Consider the following 23,315-nt stretch of genomic DNA (forward strand, 5'->3'; position numbering starts at 1 on the left):
CGGCCATGATTTATTCCCTCGTTATTGTCACCACAAGGCAAGACAGGCAAGGTTTTGCCAGTTTTTATATCCACATTTCAAAAAGCAGACTCTCCATTTAATACATTTACGGGCGGGTAAACATATACGATATACGATATACGGTAGGTATTGCGAGCTGTCATTGCAAGCATTAACGTTGTACCCAGTTGCAAACAGTTCTGCGCAATCAGGTGAGACTCACATGATGCACCCCACAGCCCACATGTCCGCTTCGTAGCTGTAGCCCTTCTGGGTCAGCACCTCGGGGGCCATGTAGTTGGTGGTGCCGCAGATGGACCTCTTGAGTTGCCCCGGGTAGTGGACGCGGGTGGCGAGTCCGAAGTCGGCCACCTTGAGTTGCGAGCCTGCGGTGAGGAGCAGGTTTCCGAGCTTCAGGTCTCGGTGGATGACCTGCTCCTGCACCAGGTACTCGCAGGCGAGGAGCAGCTGGCGCAGGAGGTGCCGCACCTCTGGCTCCGTCAGCGTCTCACGGCACTTGTGCAGCTCCTCAAGAGACTGCGGAATAAATGAGCTAATGAAGCTTGGGGAAGACCCTTGAAGGCTAGCCGCGCTTAAGAACATGATAAAGAAAATGGGGTCCCTCAGGATTTAGCTAGGCACATGCAGCACATTTGTTGAAATCATGGCTGTCTGGAGAAAGCTTGATTGAAGTAATTGCTTTCCGTTGTACAAAATACAGTGCCCACAACACAATATTAAATGACAGTTTTCGAAACAACGAAGGCAGTTTTCATTTCTTGACTGCGCCGTAAATTATGATTCAAGAACACAATGTGGCCATTCTCGCAAAAATTGCCGCAACAAATAAATGACCACGCACATATTCGCGTAAGCTAATTTCATAGAAGTAGTTTGGAACATAGAAAACCTTAAATATCCTCTCATCAGACCTTCAAAAATAACTGAATTACCGTCAGTTGCGTAAGAGACAAAACGTCTCCTACGCAAAATTGTGCTCGGCGGTCGCATTTCGATGGAGGCTGCAATGCAAGATCCGCGTGCATTGCGCGAAGTCAGTCAAATTTAGAGAATTCAAGGTTACCTAAGTTATTCCGAAATTATTCCGATACAGCGCCCCTTACAGGCTGAGAAGTTTAGAGAAGTTAAGCACCGTTAAACGAATGAAACGAACTTAGATGATATTAGCCACATTTTCGAATGAACGCAAAGAAATTAAGTGTAAATATATACCACTTAAAGCAGGAATGTTAACACACCTGTCGTGTGCACAGCTCCAAGATGATGTACACGTTCTTGGCATCCTCAAAGTGGCTGTGGAAGCGAACGACGTGCTTGTGGCACAGGGTTTGGTGGATGTTGATTTCTTCTTCGAGCTGTAGGCAAAAAATTATTTAGTAATCTCGGAAAGGCTGTACTAGCATTGAAGAAAACAAGGTCCATTGGCGGATTAAGATGGTGGTACTTATGATTAATAAAGACTTACGCTGAAATGACAAAAGCCATGATGATGACAAAGGTAATCGGTCACTAGAGTGCAATCTTGACATGTCATATCATAAGGGACTGGTTCTCACCGTATCACAGCCAATTGTTTGGTTGCTTCCCACTGACGTTTGAAAGCCGCAGTGCATGCCTGAAGAACTGCCAACTAAACGCGATAGGTGTAAGCGGATCCCAAACCTAGATTAGATATTATAGCATAACAGAATACGACCGCAGGGCGCAAATCCACTAAACATTTGTGTTTGGAACAGGCTGGCTTTGACGTCTAGTTATTTTGACGTATGCGTGGGCAGGGCGAACATTTTGGGAGGACGAAGGGGAGACAATAGCCAATCCTGATCACACGTGCTTTGTTTTGCATTCGACAGGGGGCGCTACTCATTTTGAACTTGCGCGCGAATCCTATGCCGTAGCTCAACTTTCATTACTTTCGTTTTCTTATGACTCGGTAGGTCTGCCCGCCTCGCTGCGCCTGCGTCGCCAGAAAAAGTGGCTGGGGTTCAACGTGGTGTCAAATCAAGAGTCAGGGTCAAGGTGAGGTACCCAATGGCCATGCTCTAATGATCCCGTGGTCATACTACCATAGTTTGGGTCATACTACGGCGGTGTTAAGTTCGTTTTGACATTGTGAGGCATTGAGAGTCATTTCCTGATGCACATCGAAATCGGAAGTTGTACTCCCAGGAGTAGAGCTCTCGCTATAAAAGCCACAAAAGGATTTTTTTGTCCTCAGTGTCCAATTAAAAAAAATTGCTTCAAATAGAGAAGAGACAGTGACAGAACTCACATATTGCCGATTCATCTCCGATTTAAGATGGCTCTTGGAGACGATTTTTCCTGCGTACACGACGTTCGCATTTTTCTCCATGAACTCGTAGCATTGCCCTTGTGCGCCCTGAAAAAGCAATGCCAGCCTTGTTGCATGGACATCCAAATGACGGGCGAAGCTGTCGCACTGTGTGACAGAAACACTCCGGCAGTGGGTCCTTCACTCTAATGAGAAATTGGCTTGATGCCTCAGGTCAGAAATAGACCGCAGCACGAAATTCAAGACTGCTGGGGCTAATACAAGCTGAACGCAGGTATGTTTCAAAGGTATGATTCAGCTCGCAACGCAAAGCAGACAGGAATAATTTGGAGGCAGCCCTTACAAATTCACGGGGAAAGTGCAAAAGTAAAGTTTTTCAGCGGAATTCTCCAGTAGTTGTTCACAATACGTTTTCTGATGCGTTAAGATGCCTTTTATTGGCTCAGTAATACCTGTATAGTAAGGACGTCAGAAAACAGGATAATCGCATTAACTAATAAACTGAGCAATATGACTTTCAAATGACAACTTTTCACAAAATCACGATATCTGTACCCGAGCTCCCCCGCTTTTGCACAGTCGCGGTCGTCCGGTGCACATGACGTGCTATCCTCCGTCGGCGACCCAAACGAGAAACTCGCCGCGCTGGCTCAGTGCAAGGTTACAGAGCCCTGCAGCCAAGGTGGAGTTCGCGCGTTCGAATCCGGCTGCGGCAGCCGCGTTTCAATTGAGGCGAAACACAAATAGCGAACGTGTGCTGAGTGACGTCGGTGCCTGTTAAAGATCCCCACGTTGACGAATTCATTAATTAGGTGCTGGAAAGTTCTAGAGCACTCTTGAATGGCACCTCTTTATCTCTTCCTTCCTTCACTTCTGCCTTCCCTTACTGCGCAGTTGAGGTGCCCACCGAGATGTCAGAGCAATCTTCCTCTTTTGGCATAACCAGTGTTCCCAAACGAGAAGGGGGAAGGCAGAGCAGAGGGTACAGACGCCTGTGCGTGCCCACACAACAGCTCTTAAGAGGCGGCTCTCCGCTCCCGTGTTGTGCAGTGTTGCTGTATATGCTATATAGAGACACTAAACTCGAGTACAACTCGAGGAAGAAGCAGCGTATTTCCCTCACAGGAGTCCCTCCAGCGGCGAACACACCGCCACTTCACTTTCTTTTGTGCAACATATATAACCTAGGCAGGATTTTATATAGGTTGGCCACTTGGGGAGAACGAATTGTGGCATTCTCCTGAAGGAACCGTTCAGCCTCTTTAGGGAGAATGCTTAAACCCCTTGCTTTTAAGAATAGGAAGATTCAGAATAAGGCGACCCTATCTCCCTAACAGATACGAGTCCCACGTGGTCGAAATTATTCTGGTGCCCTTTTACACCCTCTCCCCCACGGTGCGGTTGAGGCGAGCCGGTCTCTTAGTACAAAACGTTCCTTTGCATAAAGATGCATTGTCCTACTGTTTTATAATCGTTCGATTGAAGAGTCGAACTAACGAATTTCGTTGATAACAGCAACCCATAGTCAGGACTTCTAACGGAAAAGCAACCGTATTATGACCTCTACAAGAGCCGTCCGTGCCAAAATGTAATCAAACAACGCGATTTGATTCTCAGCTGTGTACTGGAGACATTACTCTACCACTAAAGTCTACAGTGTCTCGAATTGTCAGCCTAAAACAGGGGACACATGTTCGGCGCGCCGTCCGGTGGGAACGCGGCAGCCGCGCATCTCGAGCTTATGCGCCTCTTTTCGGCTCCGGCAATTTTTGTCCGGATTACCGAAAAATCCGTACGAACGTGGAAATTTTTCTTCTGCTGGAAGGATAACGTCTCCCGGCAGCCGAAGATACCGCTCTCGACCAAGTGGACCAAGTTTTGGGTCTTTAGGCCCATTTATGTCTTCACCCTGTGGGAGCTCCAGTTAGGCCTAAAGCCAAGTAGCCAGTCTCCAGCGTTCTTCGAGGACGCCATGGCGGACTCAGCATGGACAGAAGTCGTCGCAGGCGCATTGTCTCCGCCTGAAACTTCCACTCCGACTATGGAGATAGTGGACGAAGGTTTCTTCTCGTTGGTGGCACTTTGTAAACGGCAGCAGCGCCTGAACATCTGGGCAGTCAACGGACCCTCCGTGAGTGTCGCTGCTTCTGTGCATCCGAATACTGCAAGCTCCAACCCTCATCTCTCTCAAACAGTGGTATCGAAGAAATGGCGGCCCACCGCTATGGCTCGACTCCGCAAAAAGATTTCACGATCATCATCAAGCCTTGGTGCTTTGCCCTCAGCCTATGTAAATACCTCTTCGGCGGACACACTTAGTATCCGGCCCATCTGGGACCAGAATATCATCATTGCCACCACTCAAGACGTCAATGCGGCGAACGCGCTTGCTCGCGAATTTCCCCTAAATCTTCCAATGTCTCGATTCCGATGGTCGGCCACGCCAAAGTCAATGTTGAAGGCTGCAGGGGGATTAAGATCCATGAGCAGGAAACTTCTACCACCCTCAAATCTAAAGTACTGTGGTGCGGAGGAGAGGTAGCCTTCATCCGCAAGCTGGGGAAGTCGACGATTGCCCTGCTCACCGCGTTACGTGCGCTATAAAAGTGTGGTGACTGTGGTGAGCGAATATAAGCGGACTATTCCCGCGTGTTTCCGATGCGGCACCATCGGTCACCGCGTGGGCTTATGCCCGAATCCTCAAGACAATCGCTGCGGATACTGCGGCCAAACGGTCGCAGTCCTCGAAGACGGCAACATGGCGCCCCCGAGTGCAATCCCTCCTGCATCGTCTGCGGTGGCGCCCATCTTACGGGCTCGCAAGACTGCAAAGCCAAATTCCGACGCCTGCAACAACCGGACAACACGACCGGTCATAGAAAACAACCCGGAGTTCAGTGGCCCCGGGTCCTGGCCCCTCTCCGATAGTCCCCCCGCCTAGTAACAAGATAGTGCGAGGCGCAATCGGACAAGCGCCAATGGTGGGCGCCTTTCTCGGGCGTGCCCTGAAGCCTCCGCGATCAACTAATCAGAAGGCGTCACGTGATCCAGGTTCCCCCGTATTCCAAAACTGGGATTTTCCGCCTCTCGTGGGCCCTCCGCCTGGCGTGCCAAAGAAGACATCACATCCCAAGGTAGTCAGCCGAGATGGGCCTCCTCCGCCTCCCCTACCTTCTCCTCCAATCTCCCTCCTCCACCCCCTCCCTCTTAACTCTGACGTCGCGGTCCTCCGCCGCGAGCTCGAGACTCTCCGGGCAAAAAATGCTCAACTCCACGCCAAAATTCATGCGCTGAAAACGGCTCGGATCTCCCCGCACACTGCCCAGGTAGCTCCGGAACCGATGCAAGAAGTGTCGGCGGACCGGCACCGTCTAGCTCTGACGTGCGTTTCACCGCCCTCGAAAATGCCCTCGCCCAATTAACAAATTAGATGTCCAATTTTGGCGAATCCAAGACAACCTGCTCACGGAAGTCACAGCCACAGTTACGGCCGCCGTTACAGCAAACATTAAGACGTGGCTTCAGTCAAACCCCCGGCTTCTTCTTCGAATGGAACCCCTCAAAAACGCGAACCGCTCATCAAGATTCAACCGACCCACTGATCTAACCGAACTCTCCGATGAGCCGGAACCACTCCCGCTACAGGTGACGGAACCTGTTCCATCTCTCCAAGGCAATCTCTCTGACATCAGTATGGCTGCGTCCCCTAGAGGGCGCCGCCACCCGCTAACACAGCAAGCTCTTCCCCTTGTACTGTGGAACTGTCGGTGTTTCAAAGACACGACCAAACGCGCCAACTTAAGGTCGTACATTGACAACCTCGAACACCCCGCCGCCGTCCTTGCGTTGCAAGAAACTGGGGATGCGGTCAAGCTCTCGGGCTATAGCACTTTTCAACGAGACCCGCTCACCTGTCTATATAGTCCATAACGCCTACACAGCGCAGGAGGTTAATCTCGACATAAATCTGGAATATTCGTACGTGATGGCCTCTGTCCTCCCTCTACGGCGAACTGGTAGTCCCGCACACATCCTGAATATCTAGTGCCCCCCGAAACTTAAAAACATCAGCTTTTCAAACATATTTAGCGCAGCGCTAAGGATCGCGGGTCGCGGCCACCTCATTATAGTGGGCGATATTAACGCCCCCTGTCCAATGTGGGGCTATCGCAAGGAAGAGCCGCGTGGTCGTAAGTTGGCGGAATTTATATCTACGCTGGGCATCACTACTCTAAACGACCCTGCCCACCTGTCACGTGTAGGGAATTCCGTCACACGTGACGCCTGCCCCGACCTTATCTTCACGAAACACATCCGACACGCAGAGTGGATCAACACTGAGGACACCCTCGGTAGCGACCACTGGATACTGAACACTTTAATTTGCACTCGACCTTTATATCGCCCCCTTGCAGAAGCCAAACTTCCCGACTGAAATGCTTTCCGCCAGGCGCTCCCAGTAACTTCTATATTGGAGCAAGACTACTCAACTTGGGCACACATACTCAGGCAAACACTCCGTTCACACGAAAAGCAGATACAGCTTATGGAGCATGCATCGGACGTGGATAATCATCTGATGCACCTCTGGGAAGCTCGCCGAAGCCTCACAAAGCGATGGCGGCAGAAACACAATCGTATGCTCCGCGCTCGCATCTCTGACCTCACCCAGCAAGCTGCCGAGTGTGCTGGCCAGCTCGCTGACATTAACTGGGCAGATAGATGCAACAGCGCAGCAAGACAGATGTCGAACCGCAACACTTGGCGGCTCTTTAGGAGTCTTATAGACCGTACACAAACACGCTTGTAAACCCAGAAACACCTCACTCGCGCGATACGCAATTTTCAAAGAAACACAGAGCAGCTAGCGAACGTCTTACGCTCACAATACCTCAGTCAGGGTCAAGATCCGCGCGGGCAGTACTATTCGTATGCAGGCATGCGATAATCCGGAACTGGATCACATTTTACAGCATCACGACCTTCGCGCGGCTCTTGCAAAATGCGCAGCGAGACTGCGCCCCGTAGAGATAAGGTTACAGTCAAACTGTTGGCTATCCTCACCGATCGGGCATACGAAGCCCTACTTGGATATATCAACGCCATTTGGACCGAGGACACTTTGTTGCCACCCGATTGGAATACATCATTGGTAACCTTTATCCCGAAAGCGGGGAAACCGGTAAACACAGACAACATCCGGCCTATCTCCCTCACGTCATGCGTAGAGAAACTGATTGAAACGGTGGTCCGTGACCGCCTCTCGGATGATCTCGAGAGCAAGAACATCTTTGCCGACACCATATTCGGCTTCCGACCTCATAAGTCTGCACAAGACGCTTTTACAAATTCATCGCAAGGTTCTCGAACCAATAGAACACCCACAAAATGACATGATAGTCCTAGCACTCGATCTGAAGGGTGCGTTTAACAATGTTAAACACGCCGTCATATTAAAACATCTTAACAAGGCCAACTACGGTCCACGTACATTCAAGTACATTAAACATTTCTTAACATACTGCTTGGCCTATATACGCATACAAGATACCGAGCACGGCCCGTTTGAGATGAAAACGAGGGGCACACCCCAAGGTGCTGTGTCGTCCCCGCTTCTCTTTAAAAGTGCCATGATGCACCTCCCGGTACATCTGGCGTGTGTCGGCGGTGTTCAGCATGCATTGTACGCCGATAACATCACCATCTGGGCTACTACGGGAAACATAGGAGAGATGAAGGAATGACTGCAAGAAGCGGTGAGCACAGTAGAAAACTATGCTACGTACTTTGGCCTCCTCTGCTCCCGGCCAAGTCTGAATTTGTGCATACTCGACATTCTCCGAAATGAAAAATTTCCGTTCAGCTCTCTCTCGCCAGCGGCCCCATCCGTGAAGAGTAGGTGCTGCAAACACTGGGTGTCTTCATTAATCAGCATCGCAAGGCAGACACGACCCTTGCCAAACTCCGCAAAATCGGCGACCAGGTGGGCCGAATGGTGCGCCGCGTTTCCAACAAGCGAGGAGGATTGCGAACTAAGGATGCGGTGCGGCTCGCCCATGCCTTCGTAACTATATAGTCGAATACTGTACTCGACTCCTTACCTCCGCTTACGGAAACATGACGAAGATTGCTTGGACGCTGTACTACGCAAAATTTTGAAGAGAGCCCTCGACATCGCTATGTCCACTTACAACGAGAGACTGCTCGCGTTGGGGATGGTGAATATCTATCGGGAACTTCGCGAAGCGCATTTCGTTAGCCAATACACGCGTCTCGCCCAGACCGTGTCCGGTCGCCGCCTCTTGGACCGGTTACATATCAGACATGACCACCATACGACCGAACGGGTTCGAGTGCCCGAACTGCGGAGACGCGCACTCTGCGTCCGACACCTTCGGACTAAGATGAATAAGGAGGACCATAATGGCCGGCGCCAGGCGCGGGCGGGTGCCCTGCACCACCACTATGGCTCAACGAAACACGTCTTCTACGTCGACATTGCAGAGGCCTACCACTCCAGGGGGGAATGGTACACGTTCAGTCATAAACGAGGTAAAACATTTGGACGGCCTCTTGTTCAGAGCACCCAGCTCAACTCAAGCGGAGGGGGTAGCGATCGCCCTCGCAGCCTATCATCCCGACTCTAAATTCATCCTCACAGACTCTCGCGGTGCCTGTTGTAACTTGGAGCTCGGTTGGATCACTCCAATTGCTCGCCAAATTCACACCAGAGTACTCGCGACTGTGATACAACTCATCGCTCAATCATATGCGTCCCCAGCCACCAAGGCATGCCAGGTAACGAAGCCACCCAAGAGGCAGCCCGCGCACTGACTTACCGGACACCAGGCGTTTCTTTGGAGGACCTTAACCCAGACCACAGCCCTCTTCTTTCTTTTAAAGACATTAATGAGCACTATCATGTCGAACACCGCCGCTTCCCGGTTCCTATGCAGTGACTGGGTAAAGATGGCGAACGAACTCTCCTTAAGCTCTTAACAAACACCTTGCTGTGCCCTGCGGTTCTCAAGCACTTTGATTGAATTTTCTTTTGACGGCCGCTGCTCAATCTGTGGGGAGGTAGCCGACACCTTTCACATGGTTTGAGCAGGCAGGAAAAATACTTCTCCCCCCCCCCCCCCATTACCCCATCCCCTACCCGAAAGGACTCGCAGCCGGCTTTGCTCGGCTGCCAAGAACTATCGGTCCAACAGGCCCTGGCTCGGCGGACCTGAGCAGCGGTCAGGACAAACGGTGTCCCGGAATGAGGGACTCCGCCTTCTGTTGTAAGGGGGGAGACCCACTAGGGGCCTCTACCCGAGCACCTCTCTGTACATATAGATTAATAAATGCTTTTCACAACCACCCAACTTCAAACAGGCACACACGGAACGGTGAGCGCCTGCGCGCCGCTTCTCTTAAGCTCCGCCCGCAGCCGGTGTGAGCTTGACATCGCACAGCAGTGCCTCGGTGCATACGCTTCACGTCCGCCCAAAAAAGACAAAATAGCACTGCTATCAGAAAGACTGCAATATTCGAGTAGCGACAAATTATGCCTGCGCAAGTAGCACGTTTTCGGCAAAGGCGCCGCCCGTGGGGTCGTCGGACAACGAAGCGCGGCTGCATGGCTGCCCTGGTCGTCGCTAGGCCTATAGCCTATTTCGCATCGAAGCTGCACCGGACGGCGCTTCGTGAGTCGCCTGTGCTACAATAAACGGCGTAGTCGTGTCATCGTTTCAGCTGTTCGCAGTATTATCTCATATTAAAATTAAATGTGGTCGGTATGAGAAGCAGACCTAGCGAACGCCAGGCGAGCCACACCGCTACGGCGGCCGCGGCCGCTGCAAAGCTGTTGTGGCACCAAAATTGTTTGAGTCGCAGTTATGGAGGAAGGAAATCACAATGACTGACAGCTATGTTCCAGCAACGGCAGCATGCCCTGCATAAGAGCCGAGCTTTCGGGAACGACCTCTCCAACGGGCGACAAACTTGTCTGCTGCCTGAGTGCCCTAGTCGTCGTTAAGTCTCGGCAGTTTCGCATCGACGCCACCGCTGAGGTCGTTTCGGAAATGGCCAGCGCTGTATTATAAAGGCATTACTATCGTCAAAGCTTTATTGTGAACCCAGTCTCATAACAAAATAAAGATATGGTCGATTTCCGGGCTGCCTTCAGCCGAGGAGCCAGCAGACGCAAGGCGAGCAGCAACAGCGAAGTGGTTAGAGGAAGAAATCTGTTTGTATCACAATTATCACTTCCACTAGCCTCGCTATTAACCACTGATCGTCAAAAATAACCTTTTTGTGACAATCCTCCATCCCAGGGCTTGTGATGAACGTGAGCAAACAATATTAGCGCATTTTTCAGGCGCCGGCGGCCGGCATTCCAGGCCGGCACCGATAAGAGCACCCTTAGTCATCATGACGTTGGCGCTCTCCGCGCTGGGATTGGCTGCCGCTTCCAGCCGGAGCTGCACGCCAGACCTTCGCCGGACGGACTCATCTACGCGTTATGATACATCCGGCGCTCGCCGGCTGGCCGGAACGGCACCGCCGGACCGGATTTGGTCCTCTCGCCAGACATTGTGGTCTGGCGAGCGCCTTAAGGGTGGTCCTCACCTTACACGTCCAACGTATTCGACCTACGACTTTACACACTTTTTAAAGATATGTATTTTGGGTTAGAAGACCGCATTTTGAGGCAATTTTGTAACACTTTTTTTAGTGGTCTACTACATCGAATACAGCTTAGAGGTACTTAAAAGCAGGCTGGTTAACTAATATTCAATGGTTAACTTTTTACCTATTATCGTAAGGCTCTAGTTATTAAGAGGTGCGTAGCCCATCGTAAGTAATATTCTTATTAGTTTTTAGAATTTCGAAAATGCCGTTACCGCCCGCGCTGTGGGCCAACAAATTTTGGCTATTTCGATGAGTTACGTAAACTGGAGAGGTTACTCTGCCTGCAAGCTTCTCGAAAACGTATGTGTTTAGGCACGATGTATCCAAAATTTTCTCGGCCAGAGCGCAGACGGAAACCGCCGCGGTGGCTCAGTGGTTAGGCACTTGGCTACTGATCCGGAAGTCCCGTGTACGAACCCGACCGCGGCGGCCGTGTTTTTATGGAGGCAAAACGCTAAGGCACCCGTGTGCTGTGCGGTGTCAGTGGACGTTAATGATCACAGGTGGTCGAAATTATTCGGGAGCCCTCCACTACGGCACCTCTTTTTTCCTTCATTCCCTCCTTTCTCCTTTCCCTTACGGCGCGATTCATGTGTCCAACGATATATGAGGCAGATACTGCCCCATTTCCTTTCCCAAAAAACCATTATTATTATTGGCGCGGACGGTAACCGCATTTTAGAAATTCTAAAATCTAGTATGGATATTGATAAAGGTGGGCTACACGTCTCTGAATAATTAGAGAACCCTACAGCAATACCTGAAAAGTACACTATTCGGTATCGGCTAGCCAGCCTGCTAATTCGCACATCATAGCTGTATTCTGGCGTACTGCGGCACTCACAATGCTATGCCGCAAAAGCGGTCTTCTAAATGAAAAAGCCTATTTTAAAAAAAAATGTCTAAAGTCTTAGGTTAAACACCCTGTATACAAAGCTTATGGGGCGCCATTCTTGCTGCGCACTGCTAACTTCCGTGACATGGTTACGTTTGCCAAAACCTGCACATTAGCCTATTCGCGCAGCGTATGAGCCGTCAAACCTTAATTGCGTTGTACCCAATGCACGAAGCGCGTCAAGTATAATAAAGAGTCTAAATTAAAATTATGAAGGCAAGAGGTGTGAAGAAGACGACGTGGATTGACTGAAGACTAAAGATGAAGAAGCAATCGACGAGTTGGAGAGACATAATTGGTGGAGAAGAGAAGAAGGAGAAGACGACGACAAGGCTTACGTGGACTAACGCCAAGGGCTTAAAACCGACAGATTTGGTTGTAGACTATTTGATTGGGCTTCTGACAACAACTTGATCTGTAAAAATTCCGGACTGCCTACGTTTTTCGGAGTCGATGCCGCTCTGCTTTGGATTTAAGTCTTTCTTCCCCAGGTGTCTCTGTTACATCTTGGGCGCCTGTTGACTGTGCAACAAACAGTGATCATCTACCGATTCGTTTCAAGTTTGCGTGTAAATTAACTCTTCCTGAGCGACATCAGCGCACGTTAACAAATTACAGTTGCTTTAAAGACACGCTAAAATCAGTTGACCAAATCACTTCAGACCCTTGCGCTGAGCCAAAAGCAAGGCTACACATCTATGTTCAGTACTGGACCATGCAAGGCAAAAGTATGAATTTTCGGTTAAGAGAACCTAGAGTGCAATCGCGAACAATTGGTGGAATGTTGAGTGCACGCCTGCATATAGACGACGGAAAGCAGCTTGGAAGAAACTTCTCATCAATCAATGCTCAAAAAGTTGGTTGGATTATAAATATGTTGCAGCAACATTTAAGCGCACTGTCACCCGTGCAAAGGAGGGATATAATACAAATCATTATGATTTTCTTTCATAATCAGAAAATACACGATCTTTATTTAATTTCATGAGCCGCAACAAGGTGATTCCACCGGCTGTCAACATTGAATCCCTCGTTCAGTCTGCTGCTGACATCGCAAAGCCCTTAGAGGATATTGCATGTAGCCTAGAGCTTTGCTTTACATCTGCTATACCCTCTCCTGCCGTATTCACATGCACCGCAAGTGATTTCACTGAGGTCTCTATGCCTGAGCTGTCGCATATTTTTCTGCGCTTATCCCCTGCCGCACCTGGCCCGGATAAGGTCGCTTCATCTATGGTCAAAATTTTGTTCAATGAGCCTCCTGAAGACCTGTTGGCTCTAGTTAACCATTCCATTAAAGGTGCCTGGATACCTCATGAGTGGCGTCTTGCTGAAATAGTTCCATTGCTTAAAAAGCAAAGGGAGGGCTTAACTTTACACAACATACGCCCTATTTCAATAACATCAAACCTGGTAAAATTGATGGAAAGGGTCCTTCTCAGCCGTGTCATGTCATTCATTTCGAAAACTGCTCTCTTGAATCCCTGTCGACAAATTGGCTTCAGGCCGGGGTGTTCAATTTTGTGTGCTCATACTGACCTAGAGAATCGCATTAAATAAGCATGCAATAGAAAACTGTTTGCTGCGCTTGCCACCTCGGATATTTTTTTAATTGGTTTTTGGGGAAAGGAAATGGCGCAGTATCTGTCTCATATATCGTTGGACACCTGAGCCGCGCCGTAAAGGAAGGGATAAAAGAGGGAGTGGAAGAAGAAAGGAATAAGAGGTGCCGTAGTGGAGGGCTCCGGAATAATTTAGACCCCCTGGGGATCTCTAACGTGCACCGACACCGCACAGCACACGGGCACCCCAGCGTTTTTCCTCCATAAAAAAAAAACGCCAAGGCGCCCGCGCGCTGCGCGACGCCGGTGCACGTCAAAGATCCGTAAAGCATACGACAGCGTTGAGCACTCGACTCTGTTACTCAGATTACTGGACCTCAACTTTCCGACCTATTTTGCAGCCTGGATTTCTGCTTTCTTGGAAAATAGAGAATTTTATTGCTGGCAAAATCGTGGCTCTTCAAGAAGATTTCAACAGACAAGAGGTATACCGCGAGGATCAATTCTCTCACCTGTTCTTTTTAACATTTTTCTAAGCTCAATTGCAGCATTCAAATGTGAAAACTTATGTGTACGTCGACGATATTGAATTTTTTTTGCATCAGCAGGTGGCATTCACAGTCTTTACCGAACCCTGCAAAATTCCTCAGTGTTCTTGACAAATGGTTAAGAAGAATTCATCTTTCCCTCAATGTGAAGAGTGAGCTGTGCGATGTCAGTGCACGTTAAAGATCCCCAGGTGGTCGAAATTATTCCGGAGCCCTCCACTACGGCACCTCTTCTTCCTTTCTTCTTTCACTACCTCCTTTATCCCTTCCCTTACGGTGCGGTTCAGGTGTCCAACGATATATGAGACAGATACTGCGCCATTTCCTTTCCCCCAATTGGTTCCTGCTGCTCTGCCGCCGCTTCTATCATTTAAGGAAGCTTCTTTTGCAAATTCCATTTCATCAGCTAGGTTTGCCTGTGTCCTCCGCGGTTGTTCTTTCCATTGGTACTTCTTTGCATGGAAGAAGCAACAGTAGTGTGCGCTCTTTTGTGCAAAATTTCTTACAAGAAAAGCAGCGGCTCCCATTGTAATATCTTTTTACCGCTCTCAGTCAGTACGACACTGAAACATTACAGACATCGTATACTATTAGGCACATTAAGCCACTGTCCCGTCTTAGATCTCCAAAATAACAGGACCCCTGTCCTTGCGTCTTCCAATCTATCAGCCTGCATACTATTACCACTCATTTTCCCGTGAAAACTTTCCTGTATCCAGCAATTGCCCGCCTGTGTCTTGGCCACTCCCCCGCAGTGGGTATGTGCCAGCAATGCCTCAGGCCTACCTACCTACCTACCTAACGCCAAGGCTATAAAAGGGTGAGGAAGAGCGAGGCACGGGGTGGGGAAGGGGGGGGGGGGGGGTGAGTACAGAGAAGCGGAGGCTCCGGCGGGTCAGGGACGCTGCGGCTGGATATGAGCGACGCCGGCTACTGCTCCGGTGAGCTCTCGTTCTACGGCCTTGCATCAGGGACTTCCTTCCGTTCCTGAGCCCGTTCCGGGGAGTTAACTGAGACCGCTACGGCCTGCTATGGCCAGAGGTGTCTCCAGTGCTGTTGCCACCCATCCGGGTGGTGCCCCCAACGCCAACAACACTGGCATTAACTCCACGGGCGCTTGGACCGGGAGCTTGTACGACGCAGCCAACGACGCTGCCAGCGAACAGCGCAAGCACGTCGAACGCCATCTCGACTCCGGCTACTAGACCCATGCAACGCCGCATCCGCACCGAACCAACTGTGAGCACGAACGCCGACCGCTAACAGTATAACGCTAGTAGCAGGCGCTAGTAGCAGTGTTCCCGGGTCGTGTGTATTTATAGTGTTTGTGTTTTGTGTTAATTTTGCGTGCTAGTGTGTGTGTCACGTAGGGTGTAATAAACTGTGCGTCTGTGTGGGTACACCTGTCGCCTAGTCCATTCTTTCGGTCCGAGTGTTCTCCGGGGATATCCGTGACAAAGCGACAGCAGCAATTAATATTCTGGCTTCCTTCACGGGGCGCTGTTAACATCAGGCTATGCTAAAAGGGTACCGGCGCGTTCTGCGGTGTAGAAGACACCATGCCCGTTGTTATAAGGTGACATACCTTGCCGAGGAACTTGCCGCGGGTGTATTCCGTCTGGGAATTCGTGTCGATGACGACGTCGGGGAATTTGTCGCTGGTCGTCTCAGGAGCCATCACGAACAAGAGAAAATGCGATCTAGATTCCACGCTTTCCAAAGCTGCAATGCACGCTACCACGCAAGCAACAGTGACTGGTGTCGACACTGCTGTTTCCGACCGGTGCGCGACGGTTTTGGAAAGTTAGGCTCATAGTACCACTTGCACGAAAAGAAGCCACGGTATTGGTTGGCGCCACACGTCGCGGAGATGCAGGCAGTGGCCACACCTATTCGGGCGTGGCCCTCTTTTGTAGACGCCCTAATGTAGTCTATCGTAGACGCCCTAGAAATCCCTTCCCTTATCTTGCTTCCGAAGTAAGCCTTCTAGATGCCTCAGGTCATCGAGGCTGCTGGGCTTTGCTGGGAATTGAGCCGTTATCACACTTTGACTAAAACGCCTTGGAGCTGGGAGGGCTGACATGTCATGCGGTTCGTGATAAGCCGGAATGTGTACAGTGAACAGCCTGTTGTCGCGAATTGGTAGCGCGTCCCCGACTTTCCGAAGGGTAATGCTATGACATGCAGGTCCGAACAAGAGTACAAAGAGATCAAACAAAACAAAACTAAGCCGTATTTATAATATAAAGGAAAAAGGCTAATAAGAAACGCACATGCCAACAAGAAAAACACACACTCAACAAGCGTGCAACACTACAGAATAAAAGGAAAAAGTTCACCAGATCTGGAGCGTCCCATGTGAAGCTGGGCTGCTACCCCGACCCACGCATCGCGGGAGGTGAGCGCATCGACAGTGTCACCGGCTGTCGCGCACTTACACGGTCAACGTGCAATGATCCTCCGCGCGCGCGTTGGCTGCGTGTGGCCCGGGGAACGACGGGTGCGTCACGGAATCGCGACGAGTGATGTGTGTGACGGATGCGGTGCAGTGGAAACACTAGAACACCTGCTCCTTCACTGTACCGCGTTCGCCAATGCTCGTCACGATATGCTTGCGGCCTATAGGGCGCAGGGCATACTACCAGACTCCATCAAGGCGCTATTATGGCCGCAGGGCAGTGCACGCACTCGTGAGCGAACTTTGGTGAGCCTCTGTGCATTCCTAGAACACACGGGCTTGACGTCCCGTTTGTTCTCCGTCAGGTAGTTACACGCAGTGACAGAACGCTCCGCGAGTTCTACCTTGAACGATTAATAACTGGACGCCCCACTCCAGTTTTAACCAACACAGTGCTGTGCGCGTGTGTGATTTAATTCCTCTGAAATGAACTAATCACGTGCACAACCTGGACGCATTTCTTATGGTGTAAATAGTTTGTATATATTTCTTCTCCTCCTACCTATCTTCCTGTCCCCTCACCTCTTTCATTTCATTTCAGCATTCTGCCTGCTATCCTTTATTTCCGCTGCCCCAGCTCAGGTGCTTCAGTATCGATGGCAGATGCCGGGGCTAGCAAGAATATTTTCCTTCCTTTTTGCTATTATTTTATTGAAAACCACTACCACCACCACCAAGCTAAAGATCCCCAGTTGCTCGAAATTATTCTGCAGCCCTCCACTACGGCACCTCTTTCTTCGTTCCTTCTGTCAGTTCCTCTTTTATTCCTTCCCTTACAGCGTGGTTTATGTGTCTGCTGAGATGTGAGATACCGCGCCATTTCTTTTCTAATAATAATATTTGGTTTTTGGGGAAAGGAAATGGCACTGCAAGTTTTTGGGGAAAGGAAATGGAAATGTCGTTCCTTTTTTACTATAATATTAATAAAGAAACACTACCACCACTATTCCGGAGCCTTCCACTATGGCACCTCTTCCTTCCTTCTGTCAGTTCCTCCTTTATCCGTTCTCTTACAGCGCGGTTTACGTGTTCGCCTAGATTTGAGATACTGCGCCATTTCCCTTCCCCAACAACCAATTTAATAATAATTTATTTTGGGGTAAAGGAAATTACGCGGTATCTCTCTCTCATATATCGTTGGACACCTGAACCGCGCCGTAAGGGAAGGGATATAGGAGAGAGTGAAAGAAGAAAGGAAAAAAATAGGTGCTGTAGTGGAGGGCTCCGGAATAGTTTGGACCACCTGGGGATCTTTAACGTGCACTGACATCGCACTGCACACGGGCGCCTTGGCGTTTTTCCTCCATAAAAACGCAGCCGCCGCGGTCGGGTTCGAAACCGGGAAGTCCGGATCAGTAGTCGAGCGCCCGTACCACTTGGCCACCGCGGCGGGACAACGAATTTAATAATAATAATTGGTTTTTTTTGGGAAAGGAAATGGCGCAGTATCTGTGTCATATATCGTTGGACACCTGAACCGCGCCGTAAGAGAAGGGATAGCGGGAGTGAAAGAAGAAAGGATAATAGGTTCCGTAGTGGAGGGCTCCGGAATAATTTCGACCACCTGGGGATCTTTAACGTGCACTGACATCGCACAGTACACGGGCGCCTTAGCGTTTTTCCTCCATAAAAACGCAGCCGCCGCGGTCGGGTTCGAACCGCGGCGGCTGCGTTTCTATGGAGGAAAAACGCTAAGGCGACAACGAATTTACAGTTTACATTTTTGAAGAAAGGAAATGACGCTGTAGCTGTCCCACATGTCTGGGTGGACACCCGAACTGCGCCATAAGGTAAGAGATAAAGGCGGAACTAAAAAAAAGAGGTGCCGTAGTGGAGGGCTCCGGAATATCGAGCATCTGTGATCTTTAACGTCCGCTGACATCGCACCGCGCAGTGCGCCTTTGCGGTTCGGCTCTATCGAAACGCTGCCTCAGCCGAATGGATTGATCGCGTCATGTGCCATTTTATCACCGAAGGGCCGAAGCTTTGTGGACTTGGTGAACTGCAAAACTCTTCGTCACCGTCGCCTCATATTAACACTGTGAAAAAAATTGTATGGCACTTAAGCTTTGCCTTTAAGAGTGGAACGCGACAGCATGTTGCAGCACTGCCAGGGAGTCCACGGAACGCCATCGCCCGTTCGGCGCCATGCCTTTCCCGTAAGACAAATCGCTCCGCTATGCACGGTGAAACGGACGCGCGGAGCGGCAAACCACGTAGAAGCGCTGCCAGGCACCTTGCCGCAACGCGCAGGACTCAAGTTGCAGTCTCAGTTCGTCGGCACATAGTTCTCGACAAACCCGATGCCACGACCGCCAGCATAGCTTCCGCGCCGAACGAACGGGCAGCAAGCCGAAAGCTTCGTGGTGAAAACATTTTGGATGTGCGCTGCGTTGGTCACCGCTCACCGCGTGATTCCTGCGTGCCCTCACGGCCCCACTGCTCCCAAACTAGAGATATGTCAAATGCATCACTTCCATTCCTTAAAAATCGATTTTCGTTTAATTTTCCTTTCCTTACGGCGCGGTTCGGGCGTCCACAGAGATATGTGATAGAGGCCTCACTTCCTTCTCTTAAAACCAATTTTCATTTCATTTTCCTTCCCTTGCGGCGCGGTCCGGGTTGTTCGCCGAAACATGAGACAGGCGTCCATTCCTTTCCTTGCGCTGCCGTCGCGCGCTATCTGTTAGGGCAGTGGCGTACATTGCGAGGAAGAGGAGGAGGAATTTTTCGCTCACAGCCGACGCCGATGACACCGGCTTTACTGCGCCACGAGCTTCTTAATGCCGTCGCGTTGACCTTGTTTCTGCCTCTAGCATCCTCATATTAACTTTCAGCTGTTTAGACATGTGGATTTCTGCTTAATAGCAGTTGAATTAAGGAGCAATAAACCTATCGCAAAAATCATCAACGGCTATATGAGTGAAATAATTCTCCAAGCGTTGCCGATCTTTGCACGGATGACATTGAGGTAGGGGCTGTGAGAATACAGCTCGGCTCTCGAACCGTTGCTATTGCATCCGTGTACGTGTCCCCGCGGAAAAAGGTAGCATTGGATTTGTTTCTACAGCAGCTCTGCGACTGCTGCCCAGCTCCTAGAATTATCTGCGGTGATTTAAACGCCCGTCATTCCATTTGGGGTGAGAGGAGCACGGACTCGCGTGGACGCAAAGTCGTAGACGTTATTGACAGTTTGGACCTGTGTTTTGCCAATGACGGAAGCCCCACTTTCTTTCTGCCATCCAGCCTCAGCGTCAGCGATAGACCTGACACTGCATTCACCTGACGTCGGCGTGAGGTGGTCAACAGCGCCTGACCGCACGGGAAGTGATAACTATCCGATTTTTGTGTTTGATGCCGACTTTCTTTTGCATGGTCCTAAAATTAGCAATATGGCCAACTGGGACAAGTGCGCAGAGCATCTAGAACGTGTTCCTGGTGATGTAGTTGGCAAAATTATTTTTAGTAATCTAGCAGCAACTACGGCGGCCAAGTTACCTGATCATTTTCCGGCCCCGGATTTAAAAGTCTGTAACCTTTGCGCAGTGAGAAAGGCGTAGTGACAACTCGTGCGGAAGAAGAACGACAGGAAACTTAAGACGACCTTCAATAGGCTGAATTCTGCCATTAGACGCCACACGAACAAGCTGTACAGGTCGCAGTGGGCCTCATTCTGCGCTAGTATGACTGTGTTCTCACCGATGACGAGAATATGGCGAGTTATTGGCAGCCTTGCTCGAGAATCTCGGCCTCCGAAGCCCTTTGAAGCTCTTGCAATACGCAAGGGAAAGTCTATTGCGTGCTTGGCAGATGAATGTGCTGACACACTCGTACGCGCTGATTCTGGATTAGATATATATACACCACCTGCTTCCTCCAGGTCTATCATGGGCTTTCCGTTCAAGCTTCGTGAGCTTCAGACTGCGCTCAGTGTCCTGCGGCGCCGGTGTGCACCAGGTCTCGACGGCATCACCAATAAAATGCTGAATAATCTACCCTTGCAACTCAGGAAGGACCTACTGAACTTCATCAATCGAGTTTGGGAGACTGGCGATGTTCCTCCGTCACGGATGGTGGTACATGTAGTTCCAGTACTGAAGCCTAGCAAAGCTGTTAAATGAACGCTTATTGTGGTGGCTTGAGGACAGCAAGGCACTGCCAACATGTATGACAGGATTCCGCCGAGGTCTTAGTGCCCAAGATAGCCTCTAAGACTTGGTGAGTCATATTGAACACCAGAGAGCTTTCGGCCTTTCCACCTTATTAGCAATGGCCGCAAGCTGGTATTAGGATTGGCGCAGGCTTGTCACGAGGATTACCAAAAAGACAGAATCTCTCGCCAGGTGTCTGCACGCTGCATTTACCCCGCTCGCCAAGTCGTTGCTGCGTGGGACAAGCGGGGAGCAGGGTGCTTCGAAATCCCTTTAAGGAGGCGCTGTCGCCGGCCGCGATGTGGTTCCGGCTGTATTCCGATTTTCCCCGACGTCTCCTCCGACCCGACTACCCCTGGCCTCACGGGCACAGCACCAGCGTGGGAACGGATCGCCAGTTTCTTGTCTGCAGGCTTCTCCGGCCATCGCTAATGGCAGAACCACTGGGGAATTTCTCCCGACGGGACGCTCCGGCTTTGCGCCTCAGTATCTTCGAAGTTCACCGACCGGCGGAGAGCGGGCCGAGCACCTGTCGTCTCCTGCCAGCCCGGCGGGGTCCTGCTCGCATACCCCTCTCCCTCGGGCTAAACTTATGCCAGGGGCGTGTCTATGGGTGCGGAGGTGTCTGTTTGTGTGTGATAGTGAAAGTTTTGTCCACACCCACCACGGCGAGGGCGTCCCCTACCTGAGGAATCTAGGGAAGACGCAGTGTATAAAACTGAAATGCAGATGCAGTTGAAGCAGCTCCCTTCTTAACTCAAAAGCTTGTAAATATGTAAAATAAACCAAGTCTTCTTTCTCCACTAACGAACCCTTAACTCGTCGGCAGTCCTGTCTTGGTGGTGGTGGCGGTCGGAGCAAGCGTCGTTCTTGACTCGTGCTCCCGTCGGAGCGTCTCCGATTCCACCTTCAACAACCTTCGCCATTTTTCTTGACGTTGCGAAAGCTTACGACAACGTGCTTCAGAGCTCAATTCTAAACAGTTTGCAAGGCATTGGCATACAGGGCCATACGCTAAGATTCATTTACATGTTTATATGTGATCGCGCGGTTCGTGTCCGGTTAGGGAGTACGTTGAGCACCGAAATGGTTCTATCACGAGGTGTTCCGCAAGGAAGTGTTATTTCTCCCACGCTCTTTAACTTCGTAATGACTGGCCTTTCCGGTTCGTTGAAAAAAAGCTGCAGGCAAGTTCGTATGTCAATATATGACGACGACATCTGTATTTTAATTGCTGGCTACCAACATAAGCGATAGCCCTGATAGCTCAACAGGCTCTACTTTCGGCACAAGCTTACCTTGAAGGTGTCGGATTGTCTCTGTCAGTAGAAAAACCCGACTTTGTTCTGTTCTCAGGTGTAGGAAGACGTCACGTGCGGCAGAAGATAGACCTCGGTAACTCTTGCCTCCGTCAATTCCAACCACACGCGTTTCCTGGGCGCCGTTATTGACTCCCGTCTACAGCGGCGAAAAGCTGTAGACGCGATTGTTTCGTCTATATCTTCGCGTCTCAATGTGATCCGTAGAATTGCACGTGAGCAATGGGGAAACCTTCCTTCTTCAATGGTCAAACTTCTTGAAGCGCTGGTGGTCAGTCGCATAATGTATCAATTACCTTTAATTTCCCCCTCGTCATCACAACTTGAACGTCTCGAAGTTGTCCACAGAAAGGGCCTAAGAAGATGCATTGTAGTTTCTCAGGCGGCTGCGAATGAGGCAGTACTTCATGAGTCTCTATCGAAACCTCTTAGCCTTGTCGCTTCTCAGAGGATACTAATGCATCTTGGCCGCCTAGGAGAAACGGTAGCTGGGTGATCCCTCATCCAGCGGCTCTGCAAGAGATATGTGTCGAGGGCTTACTTGGCACTCAATACTCTTAGTTCTTTAGGCCTTAATGTCCGAAGGCAAAAGAAACGGTTGAAATCCCCCTGGTCTTTTCCGACCCTCGACTGTAAGATCGCAATTCCCCTTGTGAGCGCAAAGCGCAGGTTTCCTTTGGCAGCAACGCGTTCGCTTGTACTTGAACATTTGGAAACAGAATATGCCCGCCATCTTCAAATTTTCACGGATGGTTCTGTCGACAATGTCAAACAAACTGGCGCAGCTGCTTTTTACATTCTTTCTTTGGACTTTAAGTGGTCCGTTCGCTTTACTGCAGTCGTGTCCTCCGCAATGGCTGAAAGTGTTGCTATTCAGGCGCCTTTACGGAAATTAGGGTCTTGTCTAGCTCAACCTGTTGTCATGCTAACTGATTCAAAATCTGCCCTTCAGAAATTAGAGCGCGGATTCCCTACTAATGCATTGTCTATAAGCTCTCTGCGCTTGGTGCGAAATCTGTACATCAGAGGCTTTACTCTATATTTCCAATGGGTGCCCTCTCACATATGAGTCTACGGTAATGATGTTGCAGACAATCTCGCCCATAAAGCCCTCTCAAGGAGTCCGTCAAAAAAAGTATCTCAAGATGATAAAATTCTCTACAAGAAACAGTGCTCAATCATTTCATCACCCAGTGGAGTGCGCCCCACAAGCCATGTGTGAACAAAGGACTGAGAAATTCTCAGGCGACTATACTACGTCAAATTCGCACGGCCTCTGCTCGCACTCCTGTCTCGATGCATAACACGGGCATAGCATCGTCCCCGCTCTGTTTTTTATGTGGTGTCTGCGGGGATATCGAACATTATATTATGTACTGCCCAGAGTAC

At 50.1% G+C, this 23,315-nt stretch overlaps 1 protein-coding gene across 1 annotated transcript; it reads right to left on the reverse strand.

Annotated features, from left to right (window-relative positions):
* Nucleotides 1–219: 219 nt before the first annotated feature.
* Nucleotides 220–15,676, reverse strand: LOC144109770 (serine/threonine-protein kinase PLK1-like). The gene is made up of 3 exons (XM_077642567.1): nt 15,584–15,676; nt 1,260–1,376; nt 220–537 (listed from the first exon to the last, which is right to left on the reverse strand). Exons 1-3 carry the CDS (start codon nt 15,674–15,676, stop codon nt 220–222), a joined length of 528 nt encoding a protein of 175 aa, XP_077498693.1.
* Nucleotides 15,677–23,315: the final 7,639 nt, after the last annotated feature.

This window comes from Amblyomma americanum, chromosome 11 (genome assembly GCF_052857255.1).
Source record: "Amblyomma americanum isolate KBUSLIRL-KWMA chromosome 11, ASM5285725v1, whole genome shotgun sequence".
In the NCBI taxonomy this organism is placed as follows: Eukaryota; Metazoa; Arthropoda; class Arachnida; order Ixodida; family Ixodidae; genus Amblyomma; species Amblyomma americanum.